The following is a 27,552-nucleotide window of genomic DNA, read 5'->3' on the forward strand; positions in this document are numbered from 1 at the left end:
TATATATTGTATACACCTCATCATGTGTGTCCACGGTCTGGACGGTCAGTAGATATATATTGTATACACCTCATCGTGTGTGGCCAGTGTCCAGACGGTGAGGGTCGTGCCTTCTTGACTAAATACCCACACAAACAATGCTGGATCAGTAATCATGAGACTAAACCCCTATATATTATAAATTCCAGGAATGAATCCGCACTTCATCAGCTTAAAAGAATTTTTCAATATTCTTCCCAATAAATATCTTTTGGGAATATCTTTAGTCTTCAGCTGTAAGTTTTAATCAAATTGACGGAAGTAAATATTAAATATGTGTAGTTTCTCCTTCTCGTGACCAGGTAACAGTGCGGACCTGCGGCTGGTGCGGACGTACATCGAGATGGCATTGCCTGGATACAAGTTGGAGTTCCTCATGTCAGAAAGGAACCAGGTACTGAAACGCACACCAATATCAAACTTATCCAACAACAAAGTATATGATTCTTTCCTGACAAGTATAATATTTATCTTAAAACTCTTAAAATTGCTGATGCGGTGTAAGACAATATGTATTCATTATTTAGTTATCTTAAAACAAGTTGTATAATGGTAACTGCCACCAAGCTGTTATATCATATTCTGGGAACAATATTTAAGGGAACACCCAAATATATTCAGTAGTGATATGTAAAGAAACTACATTTGAGGAATTCAATCTTACTAGCAAATGCAATATCTTGTCCATGCCCGGTGAGCATCGATGCAGACACAACATCTTTTGGGTATACTGATATCAAACGCCAGATTGTCTCCCCTTGCCATTCTTGTAAGGCCTGCCCAAGCTGTTGCAAGTTGTGTGAATGCTGAGATCAGCTGTGAACCCTTCCGCCCACATCATCCCAAAGGTGTTCACTCGGTGACAGTGACATGCTGAGATCAGCTGTGAGCCCTTCCGCCCACATCATCCCAAAGGTGTTCACTCGGTGACAGTGACATGCTGAGATCAGCTGTGAACCCTTCCGCTCACATCATCCCAAAGGTGTTCACTCGGTGACGGTGACATGCTGAGATCAGCTGTGAACCCTTCCGCCCATGTCATCCCAAAGGTGTTCACTCGGTGACAGTGACATGCTGAGATCAACTGTGAACCCTTCCGCTCACATCATCCCAAAGGTGTTCACTCGGTGACGGTGACATGCTGAGATCAGCTGTGAACCCTTCCGCCCATGTCATCCCAAAGGTGTTCACTTGGTGACAGTGACATGCTGAGATCAGCTGTGAACCCTTCCGCCCACGTCATCCCAAAGGTGTTCACTCGGTGACAGTGACATGCTGAGATCAGCTGTGAACCCTTCCGCCCACGTCATCCCAAAGGTGTTCACTCGGTTGACAGTGACATGCTTAGATCAGCTGTGAACCCTTCCGCCCACGTCATCCCAAAGGTGTTCACTCGGTGACTGTGACATGCTGAGATCATCTGTGAACCCTTTGCCCACATCATCCCAAAGGTGTTCACTCGGTGACAGTTCACTTGGATGGCCAGGGCAATACTGTGACACCTTGCTGTCTCAGACATCCTGTGAGGACGCACGTTGTCATCCTGGAACTCAAAGTTCTCACCTATGCACTGGGGAAAGGCTTTACTACTGGATGCAACATTTGGTCATGTTCCTTGTGCAGTCATCAGATCCGTACTCTTGTTGTATGTGGTGCCAGCCCAGACCATGATGCTGCCACCACCATACCTATTGTGTTCTTGGACTGGTGCCTGATTCAACCCCTCTCCACACTGTCTCCAAACAAGCTGTCTACCATCTGTAAAGAGTAAACAGAACCTCATTCCTTCAGAAAACATGGTGTATCTTCAATGCCTCTGTTGACGACCTCCCAACTGCTGTACCCACTGCTGTCTGAGGCACCTGTGTCCAGCAGTGATACGCATTCTTCTAGAAGCAGTATTTAAGTTTTGTATCGTTGACGCCGAAAGTCGGATTCCTTTGGCAACCTGAAGTTGTCCGTCAGTTCTGGTGCAGAACGGAATCTGTGCCTCAACACATTGGTGCCGACATATCGGTCCTGCCTGGGAGTTGTCTGTCTAGCCCCACTCTAATCTTAACCCGACCTGATCGCTGATATCGTTCCATCATTTCTTTATCACAAGTTATATGATATTTACCTCACAACAGGTTATACATAAAAAAGCCAAGTATGCTGTTGGATCCGACTGCATTGTCACCATGTAACAATTATTTCAGCTGGACACATTCGCGGAGTTTGAAGTGATGACCGTACGTCTGGTGGATGAGATCCTGTCCTACATCGACATCTACGGACTACATCTTGCTAAGATCAGGCAAGTCTATAATAAGCATAACAAAAGTGAAATTGTATGAGATGAGAAGGATGAGACTGGGTGTGTGTGTTGTTAACCATGTTACTGTGTGAGAGACCTGTGTGGACTGTCATGCCAGTACTTGCTCACACAGGATGAGGCTGGGTGTGTGTGTTGTTAACCTTGTAACTGTGTGAGAGACCTGTGTGGACTGTCATGCCAGTACTTGCTCACACAGGATGAGGCTGGGTGTGTGTGTTGTTAACCTTGTAACTGTGTGAGAGACCTGTGTGGACTGTCATGCCAGTACTTGCTCACACGTGATGAGGCTGGGTGTGTGTGTTGTTAACCTTGTAACTGTGTGAGAGACCTGTGTGGACTGTCATGCCAGTACTTGCTCACACAGGATGAGGCTGGGTGTGTGTGTTGTTAACCTTGTAACTGTGTGAGAGACCTGTGTGGACTGTCATGCCAGTACTTGCTCACACAGGATGAGGCTGGGTGTGTGTGTTGTTAACCTTGTAACTGTGTGAGAGACCTGTGTGGACTGTCATGCCAGTACTTGCTCACACAGGATGAGGCTGGGTGTGTGTGTTGTTAACCTTGTAACTGTGTGAGAGACCTGTGTGGACTGTCATGCCAGTACTTGCTCACAAGTGATGAGGCTGGGTGTGTGTGTTGTTAACCTTGTAACTGTGTGAGAGACCTGTGTGGACTGTCATGCCAGTACTTGCTCACAAGTGATGAGGCTGGGTGTGTGTGTTGTTAACCTTGTAACTGTGTGAGAGACCTGTGTGGACTGTCATGCCAGTACTTGGTCACACGTGATGAGGCTGGGTGTGTGTGTTGTTAACCTTGTTACTGTGTGAGAGACCTGTGTGGACTGTCATGCCAGTACTTGCTCACACGTGATGAGGCTGGGTGTGTGTGTTGTTAACCTTGTTACTGTGTGAGAGACCTGTGTGGACTGTCATGCCAGTACTTGCTCACACGTGATGAGGCTGTGTGTGTGTGTTGTTAACCTTGTAACTGTGTGAGAGACCTGTGTGGACTGACATGCCAGTACTTGCTCACACGTGATGAGGCTGGGTGTGTGTGTTGTTAACCTTGTAACTGTGTGAGAGACCTGTGTGGACTGTCATGCCAGTACTTGCTCACACGTGATGAGGCTGGGTGTGTGTGTTGTTAACCTTGTAACTGTGTGAGAGACCTGTGTGGACTGTCATGCCAGTACTTGCTCACACGTGATGAGGCTGGGTGTGTGTTGTTAACCTTGTAACTGTGTGAGAGACCTGTGTGGACTGTCATGCCAGTACTTGCTCACACGTGATGAGGCTGGGTGTGTGTGTTGTTAACCTTGTAACTGTGTGAGAGACCTGTGTGGACTGTCATGCCAGTACTTGCTCACACGTGATGAGGCTGGGTGTGTGTGTTGTTAACCTTGTAACTGTGTGAGAGACCTGTGTGGACTGTCATGCCAGTACTTGCTCACACGTGATGAGGCTGGGTGTGTGTGTTGTTAACCTTGTAACTGTGTGAGAGACCTGTGTGGACTGTCATGCCAGTACTTGCTCACACGTGATGAGGCTGGGTGTGTGTGTTGTTAACCTTGTAACTGTGTGAGAGACCTGTGTGGACTGTCATGCCAGTACTTGCTCACAAGTGATGAGGCTGGGTGTGTGTGTTGTTAACCTTGTAACTGTGTGAGAGACCTGTGTGGACTGTCATGCCAGTACTTGCTCACACGTGATGAGGCTGGGTGTGTGTGTTGTTAACCTTGTAACTTTGTGAGAGACCTGTGTGGACTGTCATGCCAGTACTTGGTCACACGTGATGAGGCTGGGTGTGTGTGTTGTTAACCTTGTAACTTTGTGAGAGACCTGTGTGGACTGTCATGCCAGTACTTGCTCACACGTGATGAGGCTGGGTGTGTGTGTTGTTAACCTTGTAACTGTGTGAGAGACCTGTGTGGACTGTCATGCCAGTACTTGCTCACAAGTGATGAGGCTGGGTGTGTGTGTTGTTAACCTTGTAACTGTGTGAGAGACCTGTGTGGACTGTCATGCCAGTACTTGCTCACACGTGATGAGGCTGGGTGTGTGTGTTGTTAACCTTGTAACTGTGTGAGAGACCTGTGTGGACTGTCATGCCAGTACTTGCTCACACGTGATGAGGCTGGGTGTGTGTGTTGTTAACCTTGTAACTGTGTGAGAGACCTGTGTGGACTGTCATGCCAGTACTTGCTCACACAGGATGAGGCTGGGTGTGTGTGTTGTTAACCATGTAACTGTGTGAGAGACCTGTGTGGACTGTCATGCCAGTACTTGCTCACACAGGATGAGGCTGGGTGTGTGTGTTGTTAACCTTGTAACTGTGTGAGAGACCTGTGTGGACTGTCATGCCAGTACTTGCTCACACAGGATGAGGCTGGGTGTGTGTGTTGTTAACCTTGTAACTGTGTGAGAGACCTGTGTGGACTGTCATGCCAGTACTTGCTCACACAGGATGAGGCTGGGTGTGTGTGTTGTTAACCTTGTAACTGTGTGAGAGACCTGTGTGGACTGTCATGCCAGTACTTGCTCACACGTGATGAGGCTGGGTGTGTGTGTTGTTAACCTTGTAACTGTGTGAGAGACCTGTGTGGACTGTCATGCCAGTACTTGCTCACACAGGATGAGGCTGGGTGTGTGTGTTGTTAACCTTGTAACTGTGTGAGAGACCTGTGTGGACTGTCATGCCAGTACTTGCTCACACAGGATGAGGCTGGGTGTGTGTGTTGTTAACCATGTAACTGTGTGAGAGACCTGTGTGGACTGTCATGCCAGTACTTGCTCACACAGGATGAGGCTGGGTGTGTGTGTTGTTAACCTTGTAACTGTGTGAGAGACCTGTGTGGACTGTCATGCCAGTACTTGCTCACACAGGATGAGGCTGGGTGTGTGTGTTGTTAACCTTGTAACTGTGTGAGAGACCTGTGTGGACTGTCATGCCAGTACTTGCTCACAAGTGATGAGGCTGGGTGTGTGTGTTGTTAACCTTGTAACTGTGTGAGAGACCTGTGTGGACTGTCATGCCAGTACTTGCTCACACGTGATGAGGCTGGGTGTGTGTGTTGTTAACCTTGTAACTGTGTGAGAGACCTGTGTGGACTGTCATGCCAGTACTTGCTCACAAGTGATGAGGCTGGGTGTGTGTGTTGTTAACCTTGTAACTGTGTGAGAGACCTGTGTGGACTGTCATGCCAGTACTTGCTCACACGTGATGAGGCTGGGTGTGTGTGTTGTTAACCTTGTAACTGTGTGAGAGACCTGTGTGGACTGTCATGCCAGTACTTGGTCACACGTGATGAGGCTGGGTGTGTGTGTTGTTAACCTTGTAACTGTGTGAGAGACCTGTGTGGACTGTCATGCCAGTACTTGCTCACACAGGATGAGGCTGGGTGTGTGTGTTGTTAACCTTGTAACTGTGTGAGAGACCTGTGTGGACTGTCATGCCAGTACTTGGTCACACGTGATGAGGCTGGGTGTGTGTGTTGTTAACCTTGTAACTGTGTGAGAGACCTGTGTGGACTGTCATGCCAGTACTTGCTCACAAGTGATGAGGCTGGGTGTGTGTGTTGTTAACCTTGTAACTGTGTGAGAGACCTGTGTGGACTGACATGCCAGTACTTGCTCACACGTGATGGGAGTGGGTTTGATCACGATGTCTTCATGTAGAAACAAGGGGCAGTGCAGGCTAGGGACGTACTTCATGCAGGTTGTAAGGCCCACTAAACTGGGGATTGGGTTGTCCGACTGTGTGACCATCGTACATCCATGGTGTGGATCAGTGCTCATGCTGTCAGTCTCTTGTTTGCCTGGTGCAGACTCTGTTATTTGCAGGACATAGATTCTCGTCATAAAACCCGTGAAGATCCATGTCAGAATAGGTCTTCAGCAACCCATGCTTGTCTTAAGAGGCGACTATTCTTGTCTTAAGAGGCGACTTTGCTTGTCGTAAGACGTGACTAATAGGACCAAGTGGTCAGGCTCACTGACTTGGTTGATGCATGTCATCATATCCCAATTGCATGGATAGATACTCATGATCATGACTCGATTATTTACATACCCCCATCATATAGCTGTAATATTGCTGAGTGTGGCGTTAGAGAACAAACAAACAAACTTGTCAGAAGAGATAGGTATGGATGGCCACGACGATAAAGGTCCTTGGGTTAGTGACTGCCAGAGAAGATGCTATCCACACTTGATATAAGTAAAATATTGCTTTAGGACAATGAACCAAATTATAAAGTGATGTAATTCCACATTGCAGTTTCATTGGTCACTCTCTTGGAAACATCATCATCCGTTCGGCACTGTCTCGACCGCAACTCACTCACCTGCTGCCGAAACTGTACACCTTCTTGTCGCTGTCCGGCCCCCATCTTGGATCCATCTACAACACGAGCGGCCTCGTCAATATGGGTGGGTGTCTGTTAGACCATTAATCCTTCTTGCTATTTGTGTCATTATAAGAAATGGAGACACTGGGTGTCTAGTTGTGTATGGCTCTGTAATTGGCTGTGTAGAGTTGCCTCTCTTAGGCATGCCATGAACTTATAACCTTGGGTTCAAAACCCGGTTTGACCTGATTACGTTTCTGTGCTTGTCAGCACCATGCCTGTGACTTTCACCAAGGTGGTAAACGTCTAAGACCTACATCAATTGGGCTCTCCTCATACATCCAGTTGGGATAAACCCGGAACACTGTTCCAGTAGTGTTAAACCCTACCCACTCACTCATTAAAATGAATAGGTAACTGAATGGTTTGTATACTGATGTGCAACATGGGGGTATGGGAAGGATTCATGGTAACATGAGGTTCCTACACCATTGGGATGGCCCAGTCGTCTAAGGCGCCGCGATTCGCTTTGCAGAGTTGTGTACCTTGGGCACGCCAGAAACCTATGATTGTGGGTTCGAATCCTGTTTCACCCCGATTACGTTTCTAGGTTTGTCAGCACCATACCCATGTTCGTGGGTTTCACTGAAGTGGTAAACGTCTGAGACATGCATCACTTCGGGCTTTCTTCCCACATTAAGCTGACATGCAGTGATATTACTGGAATACTGATGAAAGCGGTGTTAAACCCAACTCACTCACTCACTACAATAAGTCCCCAGAAACCCATGCTGGTCGTACTGTGGGAATTCCTGGTTAGAACAGATCTCTACCAACCCATGCTGGTTGTACCATGGGGATTCCAGGTTAGAACAGATCTCTACCAACCCATGCTGGTTGTACCATGGGGATTCCAGGTTAGAACAGATCTCTACCAACCCATGCTGGTTGTACCATGGGGATTCCTGGTTAGAACAGATCTCCACCAACCCATGCTGGTTGTACCATGGGGATTCCTGATTAGAACAGATCTCTACCAACCCTTGCTGGTTGTACCATGGGGATTCCTGGTTAGAACAGATCTCCACCAACCCATGCTGGTTGTACCGTGGGGATCTCAGGTTAGAACAGATCTCCACCAACCCATGCTGGTTGTACCATGGGGATTCCTGGTTAGAACAGATCTCTACCAACCCATGCAGGTTGTACCGTGGGGATCTCAGGTTAGAACAGATCTCCACCAACCCATGCTGGTTGTACCGTGGGGATCTCAGGTTAGAACAGATCTCCACCAACCCATGCTGGTTGTACCGTGGGGATTGCAGGTTAGAACAGATCTCCACCAACCCATGCTGGTTGTACTATGGGGATTCCAGACTTACAATAGGTCACCAGAAACCTAGGACCTTTTGGTTGTAACAGGTGACAAGTGGTGACTGGTGGTCAGACTACCAATATCACATTGCTCACAAAATCAGTGACTGGATTGTCTGGTCCAGACTTCCATTAGTTACAGGCTGCCGTCATATAGCTGGGATATTGCTCAGTGCAGCATTAAACAACAAAGAAACAAACAAACAACATGAGTTTCCATGTGGTGTATGCGTGAATGTGTGTCTGCAGGGATGTGGTTCATGCAGAAGTGGAAGAAGTCGGGGTCACTGCTGCAGCTCAGCATGAAGGACCATCCGGACCCGCGCCAGTCCTTCCTCTACAAGCTCAGCTGCAAGCCAGGTACACAAACCCTCCCTTAGCCGCTTCTTGTTTTCAGTGGGGTCACGGGTGGCCCAGTCGTCTAAGTTGCCGCGATTCGCTGTGCAGAGTTGCGTCCCTTGGGCATGCCAGAAACATGATTGTGGGTTCAAATCCTAGTTCGCCCCGATTATGTTTCTAGGTTTGTCAGCACCATACCTGTGCTCGTGGGTTTCACTGAAGTGGTAAACGTCTGAGGCCTGCATTACTTCGGGCATTCCTCCCACATTAAGCTGACACGCCGCGATATAACTGGAATACTGTTAAGAGCGGCGTTAAACCCAACTCACTCACTCACTCTTGTTTTCAGTTGTATATATCTCTGTGTTATGGGTTTACAGACGCTTTAGAAACATTCATACAGAGATTACAGATAAGCAGCGTATTTGCATAAAATACCCCCCAAAAATATTCAAAATTCAATTACTTTCAATTAACTTGCATACAGAAACGCATGCATTAAATGAAAAACTCAAATTATAATATCAGCTTTTTCAGCATGCGTATAAAGGACCTAATTTCCGAAACACAATTACGAGGTAATTTACTTTCCGAGTCAAGCCTATGTATTTAGAACATTCTTTCATTATTTTTAGATCTTAAAATGTTCACTTATTTTGGGAAAAACCCAATAGAGTGATGACTAGATGAGTGAAAAAATATCAGTTACCCAATGAAAAATGTAATAACCCAATTAAAATGGAGTCCCTCGAGTAAAAATTCATTAACTCAAAACTGAGCAGGAGCTCTGTTTGTAGGTATCTCTCTAATGGAGCGTAAAACATCTCATTCACTTTTTAGGGATAACTTTCTCTAAAAAACAAGCCATTATCTGAGTACTTGCAATTCATTTAATGGCACATCAGTAGATACTGCAACAAAGTGATAGAAGGATTCATATCAGATGTATTAGAAATTCACCTCATATTGTGGGGTCAGCATGCTCACAACTTTTGTACCTTATCTGTACCGTGTACCTTATCTGTACCGTGTACCTTATCTGTACCGTGTACCTTATCTGTACTGTGTACCTTACCCTGGTAACTACAGAAAACTACGGTTAAAACGAACTCAAAGGGACCACTAATTTTAGTTCGTTATAACCGTGGTTCGTTATAGGCATATATACAGCATAACTACATCAAATTTTAGGGACAGAAAGGTAAGTTCGCTATATCCGTCAGGTCATTATAAGCGTGTTCGTTATAACCGTTACTGTACCTGTGAAGGGTAGGGCTGCAACAATTCCTGCCTGTATAACAGTGCTCTACAATACAATTCATGATATCTGAATGAGTAAAAATTGGAAGTGCTCAAGGATACAAAATATCATTTGTTAATCATTACAGTCTTACTAAAGCAGATATCTGTACAAAGTTTTATGGAGATGTTATACAGTAGCTCTTGTATTCAACCTCTTCCACAAGCAGGTGGACAAACTGATAATTTACAATGTCACATTTGATTGCACATGTCATTGTCTTTAAGATTGGACAATGGGCATATAAATGACTTCGTCTTCTTGTTTATAATAAATAAAAAAGCTATTATATTTTATTTGTGCATCTGGAACATGTGATTGGGAATGTTATCAGGGATGTATTGAAACCTACCCTAAGGCCGATATTCAGCCCCAGATCTGCAGCTAATATCAGTACAATTTCCCTCTTCAAAAGTCCTAACATTTGTATACAATGCTAAAATAACTCAGGAAGAAATTAAGGATATATTGAAAAATCCAAATTTTGAACAAATATTTTTTTTTCCAGTTTGTCTACCCTTTAAATACACAATGCCATTTAGGACAGGACACAACCCAAATAGGTACAAGAATCTGCACTTTATGAAGAAAGTGTCATCCCAGATATAACATGTGTCGCTACCCTTTAGACTCATATTGAGATACAAATCCCTGGTCACGCTTACTGAATATTGGACTAAATGAATATGCTATCCCGGGGCTAATGAACAATCGCATGGACAAGTAAAAAGTCTTTGCACACTATCCCAGGTTGTTAAATATTCGTAACGATAATAAATTTATAATTTTTGTATTTATGTTTCATTGCCATATGATCAGGCATTCCTTGTGATGTCCTTCATCTATCTCCTGTTAACTGTCGCGATAAAAGATCTCACATATGTAGCAAAACCGAAACTTTTAACCAGGAAGTAAGTGTATCACATCAGTATGGCCAGATGTCAAACACAGATTGCATCAAACCCATTGCACAAACATCCTATTGAGAAGGAAATCCTAAACATATAACAATGAGACATACATGTTTACATACAGGATGTCCCACAGCCGCCACGCGGTTTATGCACTGAGAGCAGAATCAACAAAATGGAATAAATATTAAGGGAATTAACCTTCCTAGAATCCAAACTACCCAATATATCTGAAATATTTGTAACACAACACTGAAGAATAAACTTAAATCGTTTTCCCTTGTCATTCATTATGGAATATTCACTACATGATTTCCAAACAACAACCACCGACGATGTGCTGACACCATTAGACAATATAAATTTCCCATCTTGTAGTCATAGTTAAAGGGAAGCCACTCTAATTCTCGATATATGTTAACTGCTTCAAGCTCCTCACAGCGATAGTCCGTTCGGGGAGCTCTCTATACTATCGCTGCCACCAGTCAAAACCGTCTTTTGGCCACTGTGATAGGTGGCCCCAACCATGCTAGGAGTAGAACTCGCAACTGAATGACTGTTATGTTTACAAACAAGTGACGACAGTCGTGACGCTGAATACACTTACCCCTGCTAAATTACTTTCTTTGTTTGTCAATTTGAATTTCTATTTCATTAAAAGTATCATCTTAAATTGGTATAGTAAGAATGTAAGGGAGAAGTTGGTTGATTTTCCGTTAGTCTGCAATCTCAAACCAATCTGATTATTAAAACAACAAAGTAGTTTCATCTGGAAAACAGGGTCAGTCGTAAACCTTTTCAAAATGAAATATGATGGCATTCTCAAAGACATAAACAAAAGTATAAACGTTACTAATATGGGTTTAGAGGGCAAATTTCAAGAATCTTGTAATGGCCACCGCGCCCACACTGGTGGCAGCGATGTTACCGAGAGTGTAACGAAGGTGTCAATCGCTGGGAAGGAGCTTGTAACTGCTCTTGCTGAGAAGGTCAAGGTCATTGCGATAGCGTGCAAACACGCTGCTTAATTGTGTTTCAGCCAAAATAAATTAGAAAGGTAGTTTGTAACATTTTGTATGGGATGATTGTTAGCTAACATCTGTCATTGACTCACTGTTAGACGTACGTCATCATCGGTAAACACAATGTTTCAGCTGTCTTTGCTGGGATCTGTTCATGTTTTGAAAGTGAAAGTGGAAACCCCTCAGTTTTTGTGCTCAGAAATAATACAGTAGACCCATGCTGGCGAATTGTTTTCTTCAACATGCCGTCTTTTGGCCGCCATTTTAACTATTTAAACTACGTCAATCTTAGGATGAAGGAGTAGGGGGTGGGAGGGGGCAGGATGAAGGAGTAGGGGTGGGAGGGGGCAGGGTGAAGGAGTAGGGGGTTGTCACGAATGAATTAATGGTGTCAGCTCTGAGGCTTGATATCAAGAAGGTGATGCGATGTGTTGTTACTTAGTATCATTTTGTGTAGATGAAGTGTGTACAGTTTTTGATGACTTTGTCAATGCATTATGTCTTGTGGCCTTGTTCTCAGCAATAAAGCAGTGTGATGCCATGTTGCTTCAGTTAATCACATCAATCACATCTAATCACATCAAGAATCTGTAAAATGCAAATATCAGAAATACTCATTCCCATTACAGTTAATGTAATATACTACTGGTGCAGACAAGGTGCTTATGTTCCAGTTCTCCAACACTTCAAGCATGTGCTGCTGGTTGGGTCCAATCAGGACCGCTATGTGCCATACCACTCTTCCCGCATTGAATACTGCAAGGCTGCTCAGCGAGATGGTGGACTCATGGGTGAGTGGTGTGTTGTGGACTGGGCTAGGGTTGGGATGGTGGACTCATGGGTGAGTGGTGCATTGTTGGCAGGGCTGGGGTTGGGATGGTGGACTCATGGGTGAGTGGTGTGTTGTGGGCTGGGCTAGGGTTGGGATGGAGGACTCATGGGTGAGTGGTGTGCTGTTGGCGGGGCTAGGGTTGGGATGGAGGAGTCATTGGTGTGCTGTGGGCGGGGCTAGGGCTGGGATGGAGGACTCATGGGTGAGTGGTGCGCAGTGGGCGGGGCTAGGGTTGGGATGGAGGACTCATGGGTGAGTGGTGCATTGTTGGCAGGGCTGGGGTTGGGATGGAGGACTCATGGGTGAGTGGTGCATTGTTGGCAGGGCTGGGGTTGGGATGGAGGACTCATGGGTGAGTGGTGCATTGTTGGCAGGGCTGGGGTTGGGATGGTGGACTCAAAGGTGAGTGGTGCATTGTGGGCGGGGCTAGGGCTGGGATGGAGGACTTATAGGTGAGTGGTGTGCTGTGGGCGGGGCTAGGGTTGGGATGGAGGACTCATAGGTGAGTGGTGTGCTGTGGGCGGGGCTAGGGTTGGGATGGAGGACTCATGGGTGAGTGGTGCATTGTTGGCAGGGCTGGGGTTGGGATGTGGACTCAAAGGTGAGTGGTGCATTGTGGGCGGGGCTAGGGCTGGGATGGAGGACTCATGGGTGAGTGGTGTGCTGTCGGCGGGGCTAGGGTTGGGATGGAGGACTCATGGGTGAGTGGTGTGCTGTTGGCAGGGCTAGGGTTGGGATGGAGGACTCATGGGTGAGTGGTGTGCTGTCGGCGGGGCTAGGGTTGGGATGGAGGAGTTATTGGTGTGCTGTGGGTGGGGCTAGGGGTGGAATGGAGGAGTCATTGGTGTGCTGTTGGCGGGGCTAGGGGTGGGATGGAGGACTCATGGGTGTGCTGTCGGCGGGGCTAGGGGTGGGATGGAGGACTCATGGGTGAGTGGTGTGCTGTGGGCGGGGCTAAGGTTGGGATGGAGGACTCATGGGTGAGTGGTGCGCTGTGGGCGGGGCTAGGGTTGGGATGGAGGACTTATAGGTGAGTGGTGTGCTGTTGGCGGGGCTAGGGTTGGGATGGAGGACTCATGGTTGAGTGGTGTGCTGTGGGCAGGGCTAGGGTTGGGATGGAGGACTCGTGGGTGAGTGGTGCGCTGTGGGCGGGGCTAAGGTTGGGATGGAGGACTCGTGGGTGAGTGGTGCGCTGTGGGCGGGGCTAAGGTTGGGATGGAGGACTCATGGGTGAGTGGTGTGCGATGGGCGGGGCTAAGGTTGGGATGGAGGACTCATGGGTGAGTGGTGCGCTGTGGGCGGGGCTAGGGTTGGGATGGAGGACTTATAGGTGAGTGGTGTGCTGTTGGCGGGGCTAGGGTTGGGATGGAGGACTCATGGTTGAGTGGTGTGCTGTGGGCGGGGCTGGAGCTGGGATGGAGGACTCATGGTTGAGTGGTGTGCTGTGGGCGGGGCTAGGGCTGGGATGGAGGACTCATGGGTGAGTGGTGTGCTGTTGGCAGGGCTAGGGTTGGGATGGTGGACTCATAGGTGAGTGGTGTGCTGTGGGCGGGGCTAGGGTTGGGATGGAGGACTCATGGGTGAGTGGTGCGCTGTGGACTGGGCTAGGGTTGGGATGGAGGACTCATGGGTGAGTGGTGCACTGTGGGCGGGGCTAGGGCTGGGATGGAGGACTCATGGGTGAGTGGTGTGCTGTTGGCAGGGCTAGGGTTGGGATGGTGGACTCACAGGTGAGTGGTGTGCTGTGGGCGGGGCTAGGGTTGGGATGGAGGACTCATGGGTGAGTGGTGCGCTGTGGGCGGGGCTAGGGCTGGGATGGAGGACTCATGGGTGAGTGGTGCATTGTTGGCAGGGCTAGGGTTGGGATGGAGGACTCACAGGTGAGTGGTGTGCTGTTGGCAGGGCTAGTAGTGGGATGGTGGACTCACAGGTGAGTGGTGCATTGTGGGCGGGGCTAGGGGTGGGATGGCAGACTAATTTTTTAGTGGTGTGCTGTGGGCAGGGCTAGGGGTGGGATGGCAGACTCATGCGTAAATGGAGCATTGTGGGCGGGCTAGGGGTGCCTGTGGGCAGGGCTAGAGGTGGGATGGCAGATTCATTTTTTAGTGGTGATCTGTTGGCGGGGCTTGGTGGACACATGGGGGAGTGTTGCGCTATGGGCGGGGCTAGGGTGCCTGTGGGCGGGGCTAGGGTTAGAATGGCAGACTCATATGTTAATGGTGTGCTGTTGGCGGGGCTAGAGATGAGATGCGTACTCAAGCGTGAGTGGGATGGATGAGTGGTGCATTGTGCGCTGGGTTAGGGGTGCCTGTGGGCAGGGATAGGGTGGGGATGGCGGACTCAAGCAAAAGTGGTGCTCTGGGTGGGGTTCATTCCTCGGCTGGGGCTTTTGTGTATTCCTTTTTTCAGTACTTCACCAAGTGATAACACCATCTGCAACACCATTGCTAAGCTGACACTGCAATATGACTCACTCACACACCACAAACCACCACGCCACACACCACCATGCCACACCACCACACCACTCACACCACACCACACCACACCACACCACACCACACCACACCACACCACACCACACCACACCACACCACACCACACACCACCACACACCACCACACCACACACAACCATGCCACACCAAACACCACCATGCCAAACTTCTCACACCTTACCACCCACACCAAACCACACACCACCATGCCACACCACACACATCACACACCACCATGCCACACCACAGAAGACCATGACACACCACACACCACACACCACCATGCCACACCACACATCACACACCACCATGCCACACCACCGAAGACCATGACACACCACACACCACACCACACCACACCACACCACACCACACCACACCACACCACTCACTGTGTTGCTGTGTTCAGGGTCGGTGTACAAGGAGATGGTGGAGAACATCCTGAAGCCCGTGGTGGACAACCCAGGATGTAAGCTCATCCGCTACGATGTGTTCCACGCGCTGTCCAGCACCGCCAACACCATCATCGGACGTGCTGCCCACATCGCTGTCCTTGACTCCGAGCTCTTCATCGAGAAGTTCCTTGCTGTTGCAGCTCTCAAATACTTCAAATAGGAGCAGCTGTCAAAGAGGGACAGTTGTTATCTGAAATGGCTAGTCTGTACGAGGCAGGTGCCCCGTGGATACAAGAAATCTGTGAGGATGTATGACGATGTTAGATATGGCAGTTCATAACAAGATGGCATCTAGAAATGACAGTCCTTACAATTTTGAGAAACCTGTTCGGTACTTATATATTTACATTTATTTTTACTGAATATTTGACTCTGTTATATTAGAATTTTGTGATACTGGTTACATTTTATAGACATTCTATATGCATGCTTTACTCCGTGAATATCAAAGGTCCAGAGACACATGAAACCTGTGAGGGCTTGCTGGGGACGAGGAAGACCTATGATCCTCATCAGCAGAGAGTGTTGGGGTCCAGCACCTGTGGTGAAGCCTGTTCTTCAAAATCCCTGGGGTGGGAGGATTGCTGAAAGTGACAAAGAAACACCTCACTCACCCTCAGAGCAGGAGCAGGTTTCAGTGATAGCTCGAGACTCAAGATATTCATCCTGTGGTTGTGTTCATTTTATCTCGAAGATCGTTTAGATGAAGGCAGCCATATTTGTTCTGAGATCTATTGATCTTCCATAAGAAGGTGTATTACAGCTTGTTCATGATCAAGTTTATGACAAGATGTGCGTTCCACTGAGTTGTCGGACGTTCCGTCTCACTGTTTTTATTTAATCTTTACATAACCACTGACTGGCTGAATATAATATTGCAGTTCCAATTACATGACTTTCTTGGGTGACGAAGTATCCGCTATACTAGTACCCAACTTGACCTTGGTACTTGGGTTCATCTCTTGTGTTCACCTCCCCTGACCAGGGGACGAGGCTCGCAACAAAGTCATCCGCTCACCATTATTTTAGAAACATGTCGTAAACGCAGCAAGTACAATATTAAGATATCTCGATGTCTTATTCCTGGTATCATTCTAGTTTCAAGATTATTTTCATTCGATCACTGCATTTGAAATCATTTGAGTTATTATACCGGGTGTTTCCACTGAATCCTAGGAGCAAACGAAGGTTGGGGACAGTGTTATTTCTGGAATATTTTACAGGAAAATGGCACACAATAATACTGATTCCTGCTTTCACAGAAGATTCTTGAAACTGAAGGTGTGATTAGAATTGTCAATAATCCTGCTAATAATCTGTCACAGCACAATTACCGTTTTGACAAAGTTTGTAATCTGGTCGCTCCAACCCAAGAATTCCCCTGAATCAAACAATGCAGGTTATTCTTAATGTTTCAATCAAACTACACACTCGCCTGGGATGATGCATGTTTTGATGCACTTGGAAAGAGATGCTTGTGTTGACACTTTATCCATCTATTTCCCTTTGTATCCAGGTGGTCTGTTTAATGTCCACTGTCTTTGTTAAATCAATGGAGGGGTACTTTTTTCCAAAAGTTCAATATTACGTTTAGGCAGCATATTCAATCAAGAATGTAATTCTTAATTTACAGAAAGATGGTAGTTTAGATAATGGGAGCCATAGCATGTATGATGTCTTTTCTGATTGCCTTGACAATAAACCACAAGGGTTGACCCCTTCCTCTAACTGTCTGAAGCCACATGATGGGGAGGGTGTGGGTGAATTATTAAGGGGTGGGATGAAGGAATAGGGGGCGGGATGAAGGAGAAGGGGCGGGAGGCAGTGAGAGGAAGAAGTAGGCGGTGTGAGGAAGGAGAAAGGGGTGGTATAAAGAAGAGGGGTGGGAGGGGGCAGGATTAAAGTGTAGAGGATGTGATAAAAAAGTAGGGGGCGGGATAAAAAAGTAGGGGTCGGGATGAAGGAGGAGGGGGCGGGATGAAGGAGGAGGGGGCGGGATGGAGGATGAGGGCGGGATGAAGGAGGAGGGGGCGGGATGGAGGATGAGGGCGTGATGAAGGAGGAGGGGGCGGGATGGAGGATGAGGGCGTGATGAAGGAGGAGGGACGGGGTGAAGGAGGAGGGGGTGGGATGGAGGATGAGGGCGGGATGAAGGAGGAGGGGGCGGGATGGAGGATGAGGGCGTGATGAAGGAGGAGGGGGCGGGATGGAGGATGAGGGCGTGATGAAGGAGGAGGGGGCGGGATGGAGGATGAGGGCGTGATGAAGGAGGAGGGGGCGGGATGAAGGAGGAGGGGTGGGATGGAGGATGAGGGCGGGATGAAGGAGGAGGGGGCGGGATGAAGGAGGAGGGACGGGATGAAGGAGGAGGGGGCGGGATGAAGGAGGCGGGGGCGGGATGGAGGATGAGGGCGTGATGAAGGAGGAAGGACGGGATGAAGGAGGAGGGGGCGGAATAAAAAAGTAGGGTGCGGGATGAAGGAGTTGGAGTAGATGAAGGAGTTGGAGGGGGCGGGATGAAAGAGTAGGGGGCGGGATGAAGGAGGAGGGGGCGGGATGAAGGGGGGTGCATTTATCATGGCATTGTACATCTGTGCGATAGACATTTAAATATTGACAGAACCTTATTTCAAGACAATTCTTATATGTCCAGAGCTTAAACAGATGTACCCTAATGTTAAAAATCCAAGTTTGATTTGCCTGAGTAAATTATGTCACTAACATGCTGCCATGCTGCAGGGCGGAGTGATTCTGTTGTACATGTTGATGTTATACACTGTGCTGTGGGCCCTGCAACTTGGACAGTTATTTATAAACTAATGAAACATATGAATTTGTACATTTGATGGAATGATTATTTATAAAAATGTATATAGCATATGACAACAATATTTTGTGTATTGGTCTGTATATATATATATATATGACTTGATTGTCTCTGTACCCCATGATAGACTTGTATGAGTTTTGAGTTTACCATGTCGGCGCCTCATGAGAGACTTGTACGAGTGTTGAGTTTACCATGTGTGGACCTGACGTGAAACTTGTATGACTGTCCGTTCTGTTCCTACTTACATCTAACCTGAGCTGTGATGGCGCCACTACTTAGTGTACAGACATTGGCCCAGGGGGGGTGAAAAACACAGGACCTGGGGAGGGGGGAGTTTTACAAGTAGGCCAAACATTGCTTCCTTGTTTTGTGGATTAACCTGCTCTGCATTTTGCAAGAGTAAATTAAAAAATATTTGAATACGTTTTTTTTATTGAAAAAATCTGCATATTCTGAACATATTTTTGTCTTTTTTTGTAACTGTTTTTTCAAATATGATTGATGATTAAACTGACCACAAATCAATCCTAAGCTGTTCTTTTCATTTTTTTTTTTTTTTCTAACCTGACTCAAGGTCAAGTGAACTAATGTTGTGACCTGTTTGTCTGTGGTGCATCCTCTGTGGTGCATCGTCATTGGTGCATCATCTGTGGTGCATCCTCTGTCATGCATCCTCTGCCGTGCATCCTCTGGTTGATCGTCTGTCGTACATCCTCTGTGGTGCATCGTCTGTGGTGCATCCTCGGTGATGCATCCTCTGGTGCATCGTCTGTGGTGCATCCTCTGTGGTGCATCGTCTGTGATGCATCCTCTGTGATGCATCCTCTGCCGTGCATCCTCTGGTTGATCGTCTGGTGTACATCCTCTGTGGTGCATCCTCTGGTGGATCATCTGTGGTGCATCGTCTGTTGTCTGAGATATTCTCCTCAGAATCCAGTGGACCGATGAAGCTGAGACTTCACCCACTTGTTCCCACTCATGATGACTCTCCAGTTTGTTCAAGAGGTTCTCATCCCATTTTTGGCCTTCAATCAGCAAGTTACTTGCAAAATGTAATAAATTTGGTTCATATGTGGTAGTATACTCAAAAAATAAGTTCCTTTTTATCAATAATTATATTTTGACCTATATTTGACCTTCCCAGTCATCTTTGTTCAAAATGTTGTGAAATTTAGTATATCTGTAGTTCATAGTTGTCCCAAGTTTTTGCAATATTTTTACCTGTATTTTAACCTTGGAACATTGACCACACTCCAGAATTCTTTGAAACTGCAGTTCTTTGCGCTGTAAACTTAAATTCCTCAGAAACCACTTGACAAATGAAGGTGAAACTTGACATGCTTGTTCCCAGCAATGACAATACCCCAGTGTATTCAAGAGGTTTGAGTTTGGATTTTCATTAATAGATACAAATAGATGCCATTTGGAAAGGTGAACTTTGGACTGTGTTTCCTCTCGTGACATCTTGTGTTGTTCAGGTCATCAGATTCTAGGTCAGTCCTCAGCACTTCTGCAGAACACTTTTGAACATCAGTGCAGACATACTTTTGTTCAGTGGCTGTTGTTCCACTGTTGACTATTTATCCAGGTGAGCTACAGTGCTGCGGCACTGATGTTCTCTTTGTGGCTTGATGTATGTTGAATGAAGGAAAATCAGTAAATGCAGAAAGAAATAGCTTGGCCATCAGCAGAAGTAGGAAGAAATGGTTTGGCCTATAAACTATGTAAGCAGTTGGTTCTACAATATGACTTGTTAATATTGTTAGAATCGTGGTCAGTATGAAGGTCTGACTAGCAAGGATTAAGGTTCCCCACAACAACTACCCCCCTCCTCACAACCACTACCCCTCCCCACAACCACTACCCCCCTCCCCACTACCACAACCCCATCCCCACAACCACAACCCCCTTCCCACAACCACAACCCCCTCCCCACTACCACAACCCCCTCCCCACAACTACCCCCTTCCACACAACCACCACTACCCATCACCACAACCACTACCCCTCCCCACAACCACTACCCCCCTCCCCACAACCACTACCCCCCTCCCCACAACCACTACCCCTCCCCACAACCACTACCCCTCCCCACACCAACTACCCCCTCCCCACAACCACTACCCCCTCCCCACACCAACTACCCCCCCTCCCCACTACCACAACCACTACCCCCCTCCCCACAACCACTACCCCCCTCCCCACTACCACAACCCCCTCCCCACTACCACAACCCCCTCTCCACAACCACTACCCCCCTCCCCACTACCACAACCCCCTCCCCACAACCACTACCCCCCTCCCCACTACCACAACCCCCTCCCCACACCAACTACCCCCTCCCCACTACCACAACCACTACCCCCTCCCCACACCAACTACCCCCTCCCCACTACCACAACCACTACCCCCTCCTCACAACCACTACCCCTCCCCACAACCACTACCCCCCTCCCCACAACCACTACCCCCCTCCCCACTACCACAACCACTACCCCCTCCCCACTACCACAACCACTACCCCCTCCCCACACCAACTACCCCCTCCCCACTACCACAACCACTACCCCCCTCCCCACACCAACTACCCCCTCCCCACTACCACAACCACTACCCCCTCCTCACAACCACTACCCCTCCCCACAACCACTACCCCCCTCCCCACAACCACTACCCCCCTCCCCACTACCACAACCACTACCCCCTCCCCACAACCACTACCCCCTCCCCACTACCACTACCCCCCTCCCCTCAACAACTACCCCCTCCCCACACCAACTACCCCCTCCCCACAACCACTACCCCCTTCCCACTACCACTACCCCCTCCCCTCAACAACTACCCCCTCCCCACACCAACTACCCCCTCCCCACTACCACTACCCCCTCCCCACTACCACTACCTCTTTCATTCCACCAGCGCCGCCGCCACAACAAATCTACCAAAATAACTTCAAAGATAAACCAAAGGCATGTGAATTTTTTTTGTTGTATTTTTTGTTTTGTGTGTGTGCATTGGGTCAAGGAGAGGGAGTGTTATGACTTGTAAGGACAAATATTCGTTGTTGCTTATAAAACTGTTTCCCTGGCCAAAAAATGTGATTTGTCGACCTGCAAGGAGATCCCCAGGGACGCTGTGTCACATTTACATCTGTGCAGACAGTTAAGATAGTGTTAGTTTCAGGTGAATAGATGGTGTGTCTGTTCCTGTCTTGTGACAAATTATATTACGTTTGTTGTGGCCTTGTGAACTCTCTCCATCTCACATTCCCATACGGTCCCATCCAGACCACTTCAACAAGCCACTCACACACAATCTATGTCATCTCCTTCATCACCATTAGTTTGCTAAATTTAGAATTCACTTTTTTTTCATGAAGTTTTATGTATTTGTAGAAGCGTCTCTGTTGAGATTGGGGGCCCAGGTGGCCCTGTCGTCTAAGGCGCCGCAATTCACTGTGCAGAGTTGGGTTCCTTGGGCACGCAAGAAACCTATGATTGTGGGTTCGAATCCCGGGCCACCCCAATTATGTTTCTAGGTTTGTCAGCACCATACCCGTGCTCATGGGTTTCACCAAATTGGTTAACCTGCATCAATCCGGGCTTTCCTCCCACATTAAGCTGACTCTCCATGATATAACTGGAATACTGATAAAATTGGCGTTAAATCCAACTCACTCACTCACTCACTGTTGAGATTGGCCAGTGTTCCGTGTTTCGCCCGAGATTCGGTAGCAGTCTGTATCATATCAAACAACTACAGTACCTGGCTCCTGGAGACAAAGCTCCTTTAACCACGTATCTGTTGACCATGTATCTGTTAACCACATATCTGTTTACAAACAGAAGGATCTTGTTTCTTTTGACACATTTCTCAGATGTTGTTATCTGTCAACAAATGTCTGTTTGAAAGCTTGCATGACGGTCTAATGGCTGGTTGTGTTGTTGTAGAATGTTACCTCACTCACTGTTGAGTACACGATGAGCTCTAAGTGTGGAGAGAGAGAGAGAGAGAGAGAGAGAGAGATCGCTTCCTTGAATTGCATCACAATACTTTGCAAACCATTATGATGTCATTGGTTTCCACGATGTCACACTTGTCGATAATATTTTAACTCTCATCGACCTGTGTTGGTAGATTTGAGAACTAAAGACACAAGGGTCACATTCTGTGTGTGTCCCTAACTGCATCTTTTGTTTGATGAATGAATTCCTAGACAAAGTCAAAGTAATGAATTCACTATCAAAATTTGTCTAATCAAATATGTCATGGGTGCCTGATGTAAAACTTCTATTTTCTTCCCCCTTGGACAGGGGTGTATCTGTTTATTACAGGATCTCTATATTTAATATCACCTTCCTGTGATTGTGCTGTGTCTGGCGTCAACGGACAACAGATCTGCATGCTTCATTGCCAGCCTTGTTTAATCTTTAGCATGTAGTACATATATGTAAATATCTTTAACTTGTTACCATGGTTACGTTGTATTATCTCTGTATATGTTACCTGTAATTATCTATGTTGATACCTGCACCTTTGAATGTTGCACTGTCAGGTCAGTAGATGGACCACTGTCAGGTCAGTAGATGGACCACTGTCAGGTCAGTAGATGGACCACTGTCAGGTCAGTAGATGGACCACTGTCAGGTCAGTAGATGGACCACTGTCTTGTGTTTACCATAACTGGTACTTCTACTTCAGTGTTTATTCAAAATGTTCACAATTTACCAAACCCTTTTCTAAGTATCTGACCCTGTACTTAACAGCCTGTTGATAAGTCTTGACTTATTCATGATTTATCTGGCCACTTGGAAACACTTCGCACAGTATAAATGTACAGCACGCAGGCACTGTAGTCCTATTAATGAGAGTTCTGACGGGGCAGTTACCCTAACAACTGCACTGACTGAGAACTGACACCTAACATGAAGGTATATAGCAGCTCCGGTCGTCTCCACTCCAGATCCTGCAGCCTATTTTACCCATCCTCCAGACACAGGAGCATTTTTCCGTTCACTGCATTTAACTGCCATGCTTGTTGTAAAAGGCGACTGACGGGATCGGGTGGTCAGACTTGCTGACTTGGTTGATGCATGTCATCGCTTCTTGCAGTAAAAGACGACTATGCTTGTCCTAAAAGGCGACTAACGAGATCGGGTGGTCAGGCTCGCTGACTTGCTTGATGCATGTCATCGATCCCAATTGCGTGGATCGATGCTCATGATGTCAATCACTGGATTGTCTGGTCCAGACTCGATTATTTACAGACCGCCGTCATATAGCTGGAATATTGCTGAGTGCGGCGTTAAACAACAAACCAACGACCAACAACAACAGTGCATTTAACATCACAATTTTATGAAAATCCATATGAAGTATCATCTTTGATAAGCATTTAAAAGTTGGAAGAATAAAGAAATGAAATTTATGGATAACAACTTCTTGATTGTTTATAAAGTCTATCCACTTCATGACGTTTTTGACATGGTAATTATGTAAAAAATGAAGAACTATGTAGTCTAAATTTGTGCCGTTCGGGCATCAGTATGAGCAGTAACATCGACTTTGTGTCTGTTTAAAGACAATGCACTGAATAGTCTGTTTGATACCTCCCTACTGCCATCGTGGAACCGGGAATTTCCTCCAATTTGTAGACAGTTGTTACAGTTGAATACATGGTTTTACAGACTGTTGACTCCGAGGTAGAGCAGTGTACTTGTTCAGGTGATGTAGTTTGTCAGTCCTAGGATCATACAGTTTATCTTCATATGAATGAAATGTTTGTCCATTTAGTTCCATAATTGTGTGAAATTGTGTCAAGATGAGAACAGCCATATATATATATATATATATGTTCTAGTCTGATTGTCTCCGTGTGTAGCTGATAGAAATATAAGAGTTCTCTGCCCTTGACTTATATAACATGTGAGGTGCAGGAGTTATCTCCCTGTGGTATATATATTTTGTATCTACTAGATTTTCATGACTAACATGTTATAAAAACAGTATCTCCCAATCTAGTGACAGGATTGTTTTGTTGCACAAACTGTTACTATGGTTACCGTACTGTTGTCTGTACCTCAGGTCAGGAATGGGTTCCCATGGAAACCTGTCCCCAATGGCTCTTGACAGTATTTGTGCCAATCGTGATAGCATGAAGTGGCATATTTGTTGCAGCACCTAGTGCTAGTGTTAGTCATTTGTGGCAAGGCAACAGAATCATACACACTCTCTTTTCCCATAGTGATGTGCATGAACTGTTCCACTCAACAATCTTAGCGGTGCAAATGTCATTACTTGTCAGTACTTGCCAGTACTTGTCAGTACTTGTTAGTACTTGTCAGTACTTGTCAGTACTTGATCTTGTATTATGTAAATGAGAAATCAGGAGAATTGCTTGATTCTGGGAGTTGATTTCAACAGATTCAAGTGATTTCTCTGACAAATTGTTTGATAGGCATTACTTATAAGTTGACGGTTGACAAGGTAGTCACAAATTTATGGATAACAACTTCTTTAATAGTGTAAAAAGCGACGGTTTTAAGTATCTATACCGAAACATCGCTTTTTACAGTACGGTATTAAAGAAGTTGTTATCCACAAAATTGTGTCTACCTTGTGATTTCTCTGTTAAAGCCATGTTATTGTTGAAAAAAAAAATTATCTGTAATTTTCTATAGTGAGCTTTAGCTGAGACAGTTCTACATGTTTAAAATGTCATTCAGAATGGCCAGTGAATTCCTGGCACAGAATCAGCTGCAACGACACCATGTGGTCATCCTGATGGTTAAAACTTCCAAGGCTTGGAGCACTAAGATGGGGGTGTGGAACTTAGCGCTGTGCTTAGTCTGTGTTTTGTTGAAAGAAAGTTTGTTCCTAAACACTGGTTTTCTTGCAATATTCCTTTGGTGACAGTTAAAAAGTTAATTTTGGGAAATTTATGTTACAAGCTAATCCTTGTTTACATGCACACATTTACCCCAGGGGATAAATTTTGTCATGTACACACTTTTTTTAATTAAGCCCAGGGGGTTAAAAAACCCAAGTCGATGGGTGGAGCAAATTTTGTACCCCATGAGGTGAAGTAGTGCATGTAATGTAGGCTTTAGATATTGTACCAGAAGATAAGCAATGAGTTTGTATGAGTGAGTTAATGTGCTTATTTCCCATGATTCAACTGTGTAGTCAGCACCTGTAGAGCACAGCGCCACCTGGCTTTAGTTTTAGCAAACAATAATTTGATGCAAGGCAAAATATTTGTTAAAACTCAGTATTTATGTTTTTTGTTTATTTTTTGTGTACAGCGCCTGTATCTCTATGCATCTGGGCCCTGTTCCACAAAGCAATCGTAGCGCTCCGACAGTCGTAAGTCTATGTTTAAGTAAGAGAGTTACGATCGCTTTGTGGAACGAACCCCTGGAGAAGTGCTATAAGCTCTCTAGGGGCCCATTGTCTCAGTTGAACCGCTTGGGAACATGCATTTTAAATACACTTACTTGGGTCTGGGCTGCAGGCAGTGTAGTGTCTGTTATGTGATGTGGTTTACAGCTAGGCTTTGTTGGCTGATTTGTCAGTGTTTCATCTATATCATGTACCTTGTTATATTTGATCACAGTAAACAAACTATTTCTTTGGAGTCCTTGGAGAAATTGTGAGAAGAGTTGACGTTTCATGATCATATGTCAAAATGTCGTGGTTCAGGTGAAATGTTCCATGAGCTGTAAAGGCTGGGAAGATGTAGTCACAACCTGATTGGTAGAATTGGAGATTTTAGGAGTGCTTCCAGCAGTGCTGATATCCCACTCCAAGGGAATCCCCTCAGTGATGGATACTGAATGACAAGGGCCAGTCCAATCACATGTGAATTCTCTCCATGCCGTCGGACACATCTTGAACAGAATTGTATAAAGATAATTCAGAGGACTTGTACATATTTTGCTGTTGATTGTGAGTGTATATCTGACATCAGTGACAGGGATCCTGAGGTATTTCCTAGTATTTACAGATTCATCTGTAATCCATGTAGAGCATCATAGAATAAGGTCAATGTCCTATCAAACATTGACCAGTATACATTGAATCACAGGAAACATGTGACATGACAGAGGTTCTTTATCACAGACTCACACCATTCTATCCCTATGTTCACTCATTGTGTATTGCATGCAATATATCACAATTTTCAATTCCGTAAAAGTAATTGAAGACATACTCAAAATTCATTATATATCTTTCTCTATATAAACACATCCATGCAGATTCAGGGTTTGGATAGTATTATCCTCAACACTAGCTCTGTACCAGTTGCAGATGTCTTGTTTGTGTACAATAGTATTGACTCTGTGTGAGAATGTTTCCTGCTGTGCGGATGGGAATTCAGTCCATGCTGCCCCTACACAATGCCTGCCAGTAGTCAGTTGTAGGGGAAACATCATCAGCCAACAGACTTGCATGTCTTGTAGCTTTCCCACCTCTGTTTTGCCTGACATGACGAAGAAATAAAAGTATGAATTTGTGCCAATGTTTCTCTTCTGTTTTCCAAGCATTGTAGGGGAGTTCCCTTGAGTTGGGCCTGGTTGTCACCGTCATATGTGAAGTTGTGACCAAAGTCAAGATGGTGGCCTGGTTGTCATTATCATAGATATAAGGTTGTTTGTGTAAATGCAGATATGTAACATGACACCATGCTGCAGTCAGGTAGATATGACAAACTCCTGTGAGGTAGATATGACAAACTCCTGTGAGGTAGATATGACAAACTCTAGTTAGGTAGATATTGACAAGCTCCTGTAAGGTAGATATGACAAACTCCTGTGAGGTAGATATTGACAAACTCCTGTGTGGTAGATATGACAAACTCCTGTGAGGTAGATATTGACAAACTCCTGTGAGGTAGATATTGACAAACTCCTGTGAGGTAGATATTGACAAACTCTTGTGAGGTAGATATTGACAAACTCTTGTGAGGTAGATATTGACAAACTCTTGTGAGGTAGATATTGACAAACTCTTGTGAGGTAGATATTGACAAAAACTAGTTAGGTAGATATTGACAAACTCCTGTGTGGTAGATATGACAAACTCCTGTGAGGTAGATATTGACAAACTCCTGTGAGGTAGATATTGACAAACTCCTGTGAGGTAGATATTGACAAACTCTTGTGAGGTAGATATTGACAAACTCTTGTGAGGTAGATATTGACAAACTCTTGTGAGGTAGATATTGACAAACTCTTGTGAGGTAGATATTGACAAAAACTAGTTAGGTAGATATTGACAAACTCTTGTGAG

At 46.0% G+C, this 27,552-nt stretch overlaps 2 protein-coding genes across 5 annotated transcripts in view; both read left to right on the forward strand.

The window, feature by feature from the left end:
• LOC139479198 (protein FAM135A-like) overlaps nucleotides 1-17,199 on the forward strand; it is a 64,634-nt gene extending 47,435 nt beyond the window's left edge. For all 4 annotated transcript variants that reach the window (XM_071262037.1, XM_071262038.1, XM_071262039.1 and 1 more), the window contains 6 exons: nucleotides 342-433; nucleotides 2,238-2,335; nucleotides 6,632-6,783; nucleotides 8,325-8,435; nucleotides 12,322-12,438; nucleotides 15,386-17,199. In XM_071262037.1, the coding sequence (XP_071118138.1) occupies nucleotides 342-433; nucleotides 2,238-2,335; nucleotides 6,632-6,783; nucleotides 8,325-8,435; nucleotides 12,322-12,438; nucleotides 15,386-15,591 (776 nt within the window). In that variant the 3' untranslated portion in view covers nucleotides 15,592-17,199. The remainder of the gene's footprint in view (nucleotides 1-341; nucleotides 434-2,237; nucleotides 2,336-6,631; nucleotides 6,784-8,324; nucleotides 8,436-12,321; nucleotides 12,439-15,385) is intronic.
• A 2,006-nt stretch (nucleotides 17,200-19,205) lies between these two features.
• LOC139479634 (uncharacterized) lies at nucleotides 19,206-21,211 on the forward strand. The gene is made up of 2 exons (XM_071262476.1): nucleotides 19,206-19,253; nucleotides 20,057-21,211. The coding sequence occupies exons 1-2, from the start codon at nucleotides 19,206-19,208 to the stop codon at nucleotides 21,209-21,211; spliced, it is 1,203 nt and encodes a 400-aa protein (XP_071118577.1).
• The last annotated feature ends 6,341 nt before the right edge of the window (nucleotides 21,212-27,552 follow it).

The sequence above is a fragment of the Haliotis cracherodii genome, unplaced genomic scaffold (assembly GCF_022045235.1).
Source record: "Haliotis cracherodii isolate W230 unplaced genomic scaffold, xgHalCrac1.p SCAF_4, whole genome shotgun sequence".
Lineage (NCBI taxonomy): Eukaryota > Metazoa > Mollusca > Gastropoda > Lepetellida > Haliotidae > Haliotis > Haliotis cracherodii.

Bases quoted from the DNA above. Each gene is read 5' to 3' on its own strand.
- LOC139479634 (XM_071262476.1), top strand. From the start codon at position 19,206: ATGAAGCTGAGACTTCACCCACTTGTTCCCACTCATGATGACTCTCCA. The intron at 19,254-20,056 runs GTTTGTTCAAGA...AGGTCTGACTAG, and splicing joins CCACTCATGATGACTCTCCA to CAAGGATTAAGGTTCCCCAC.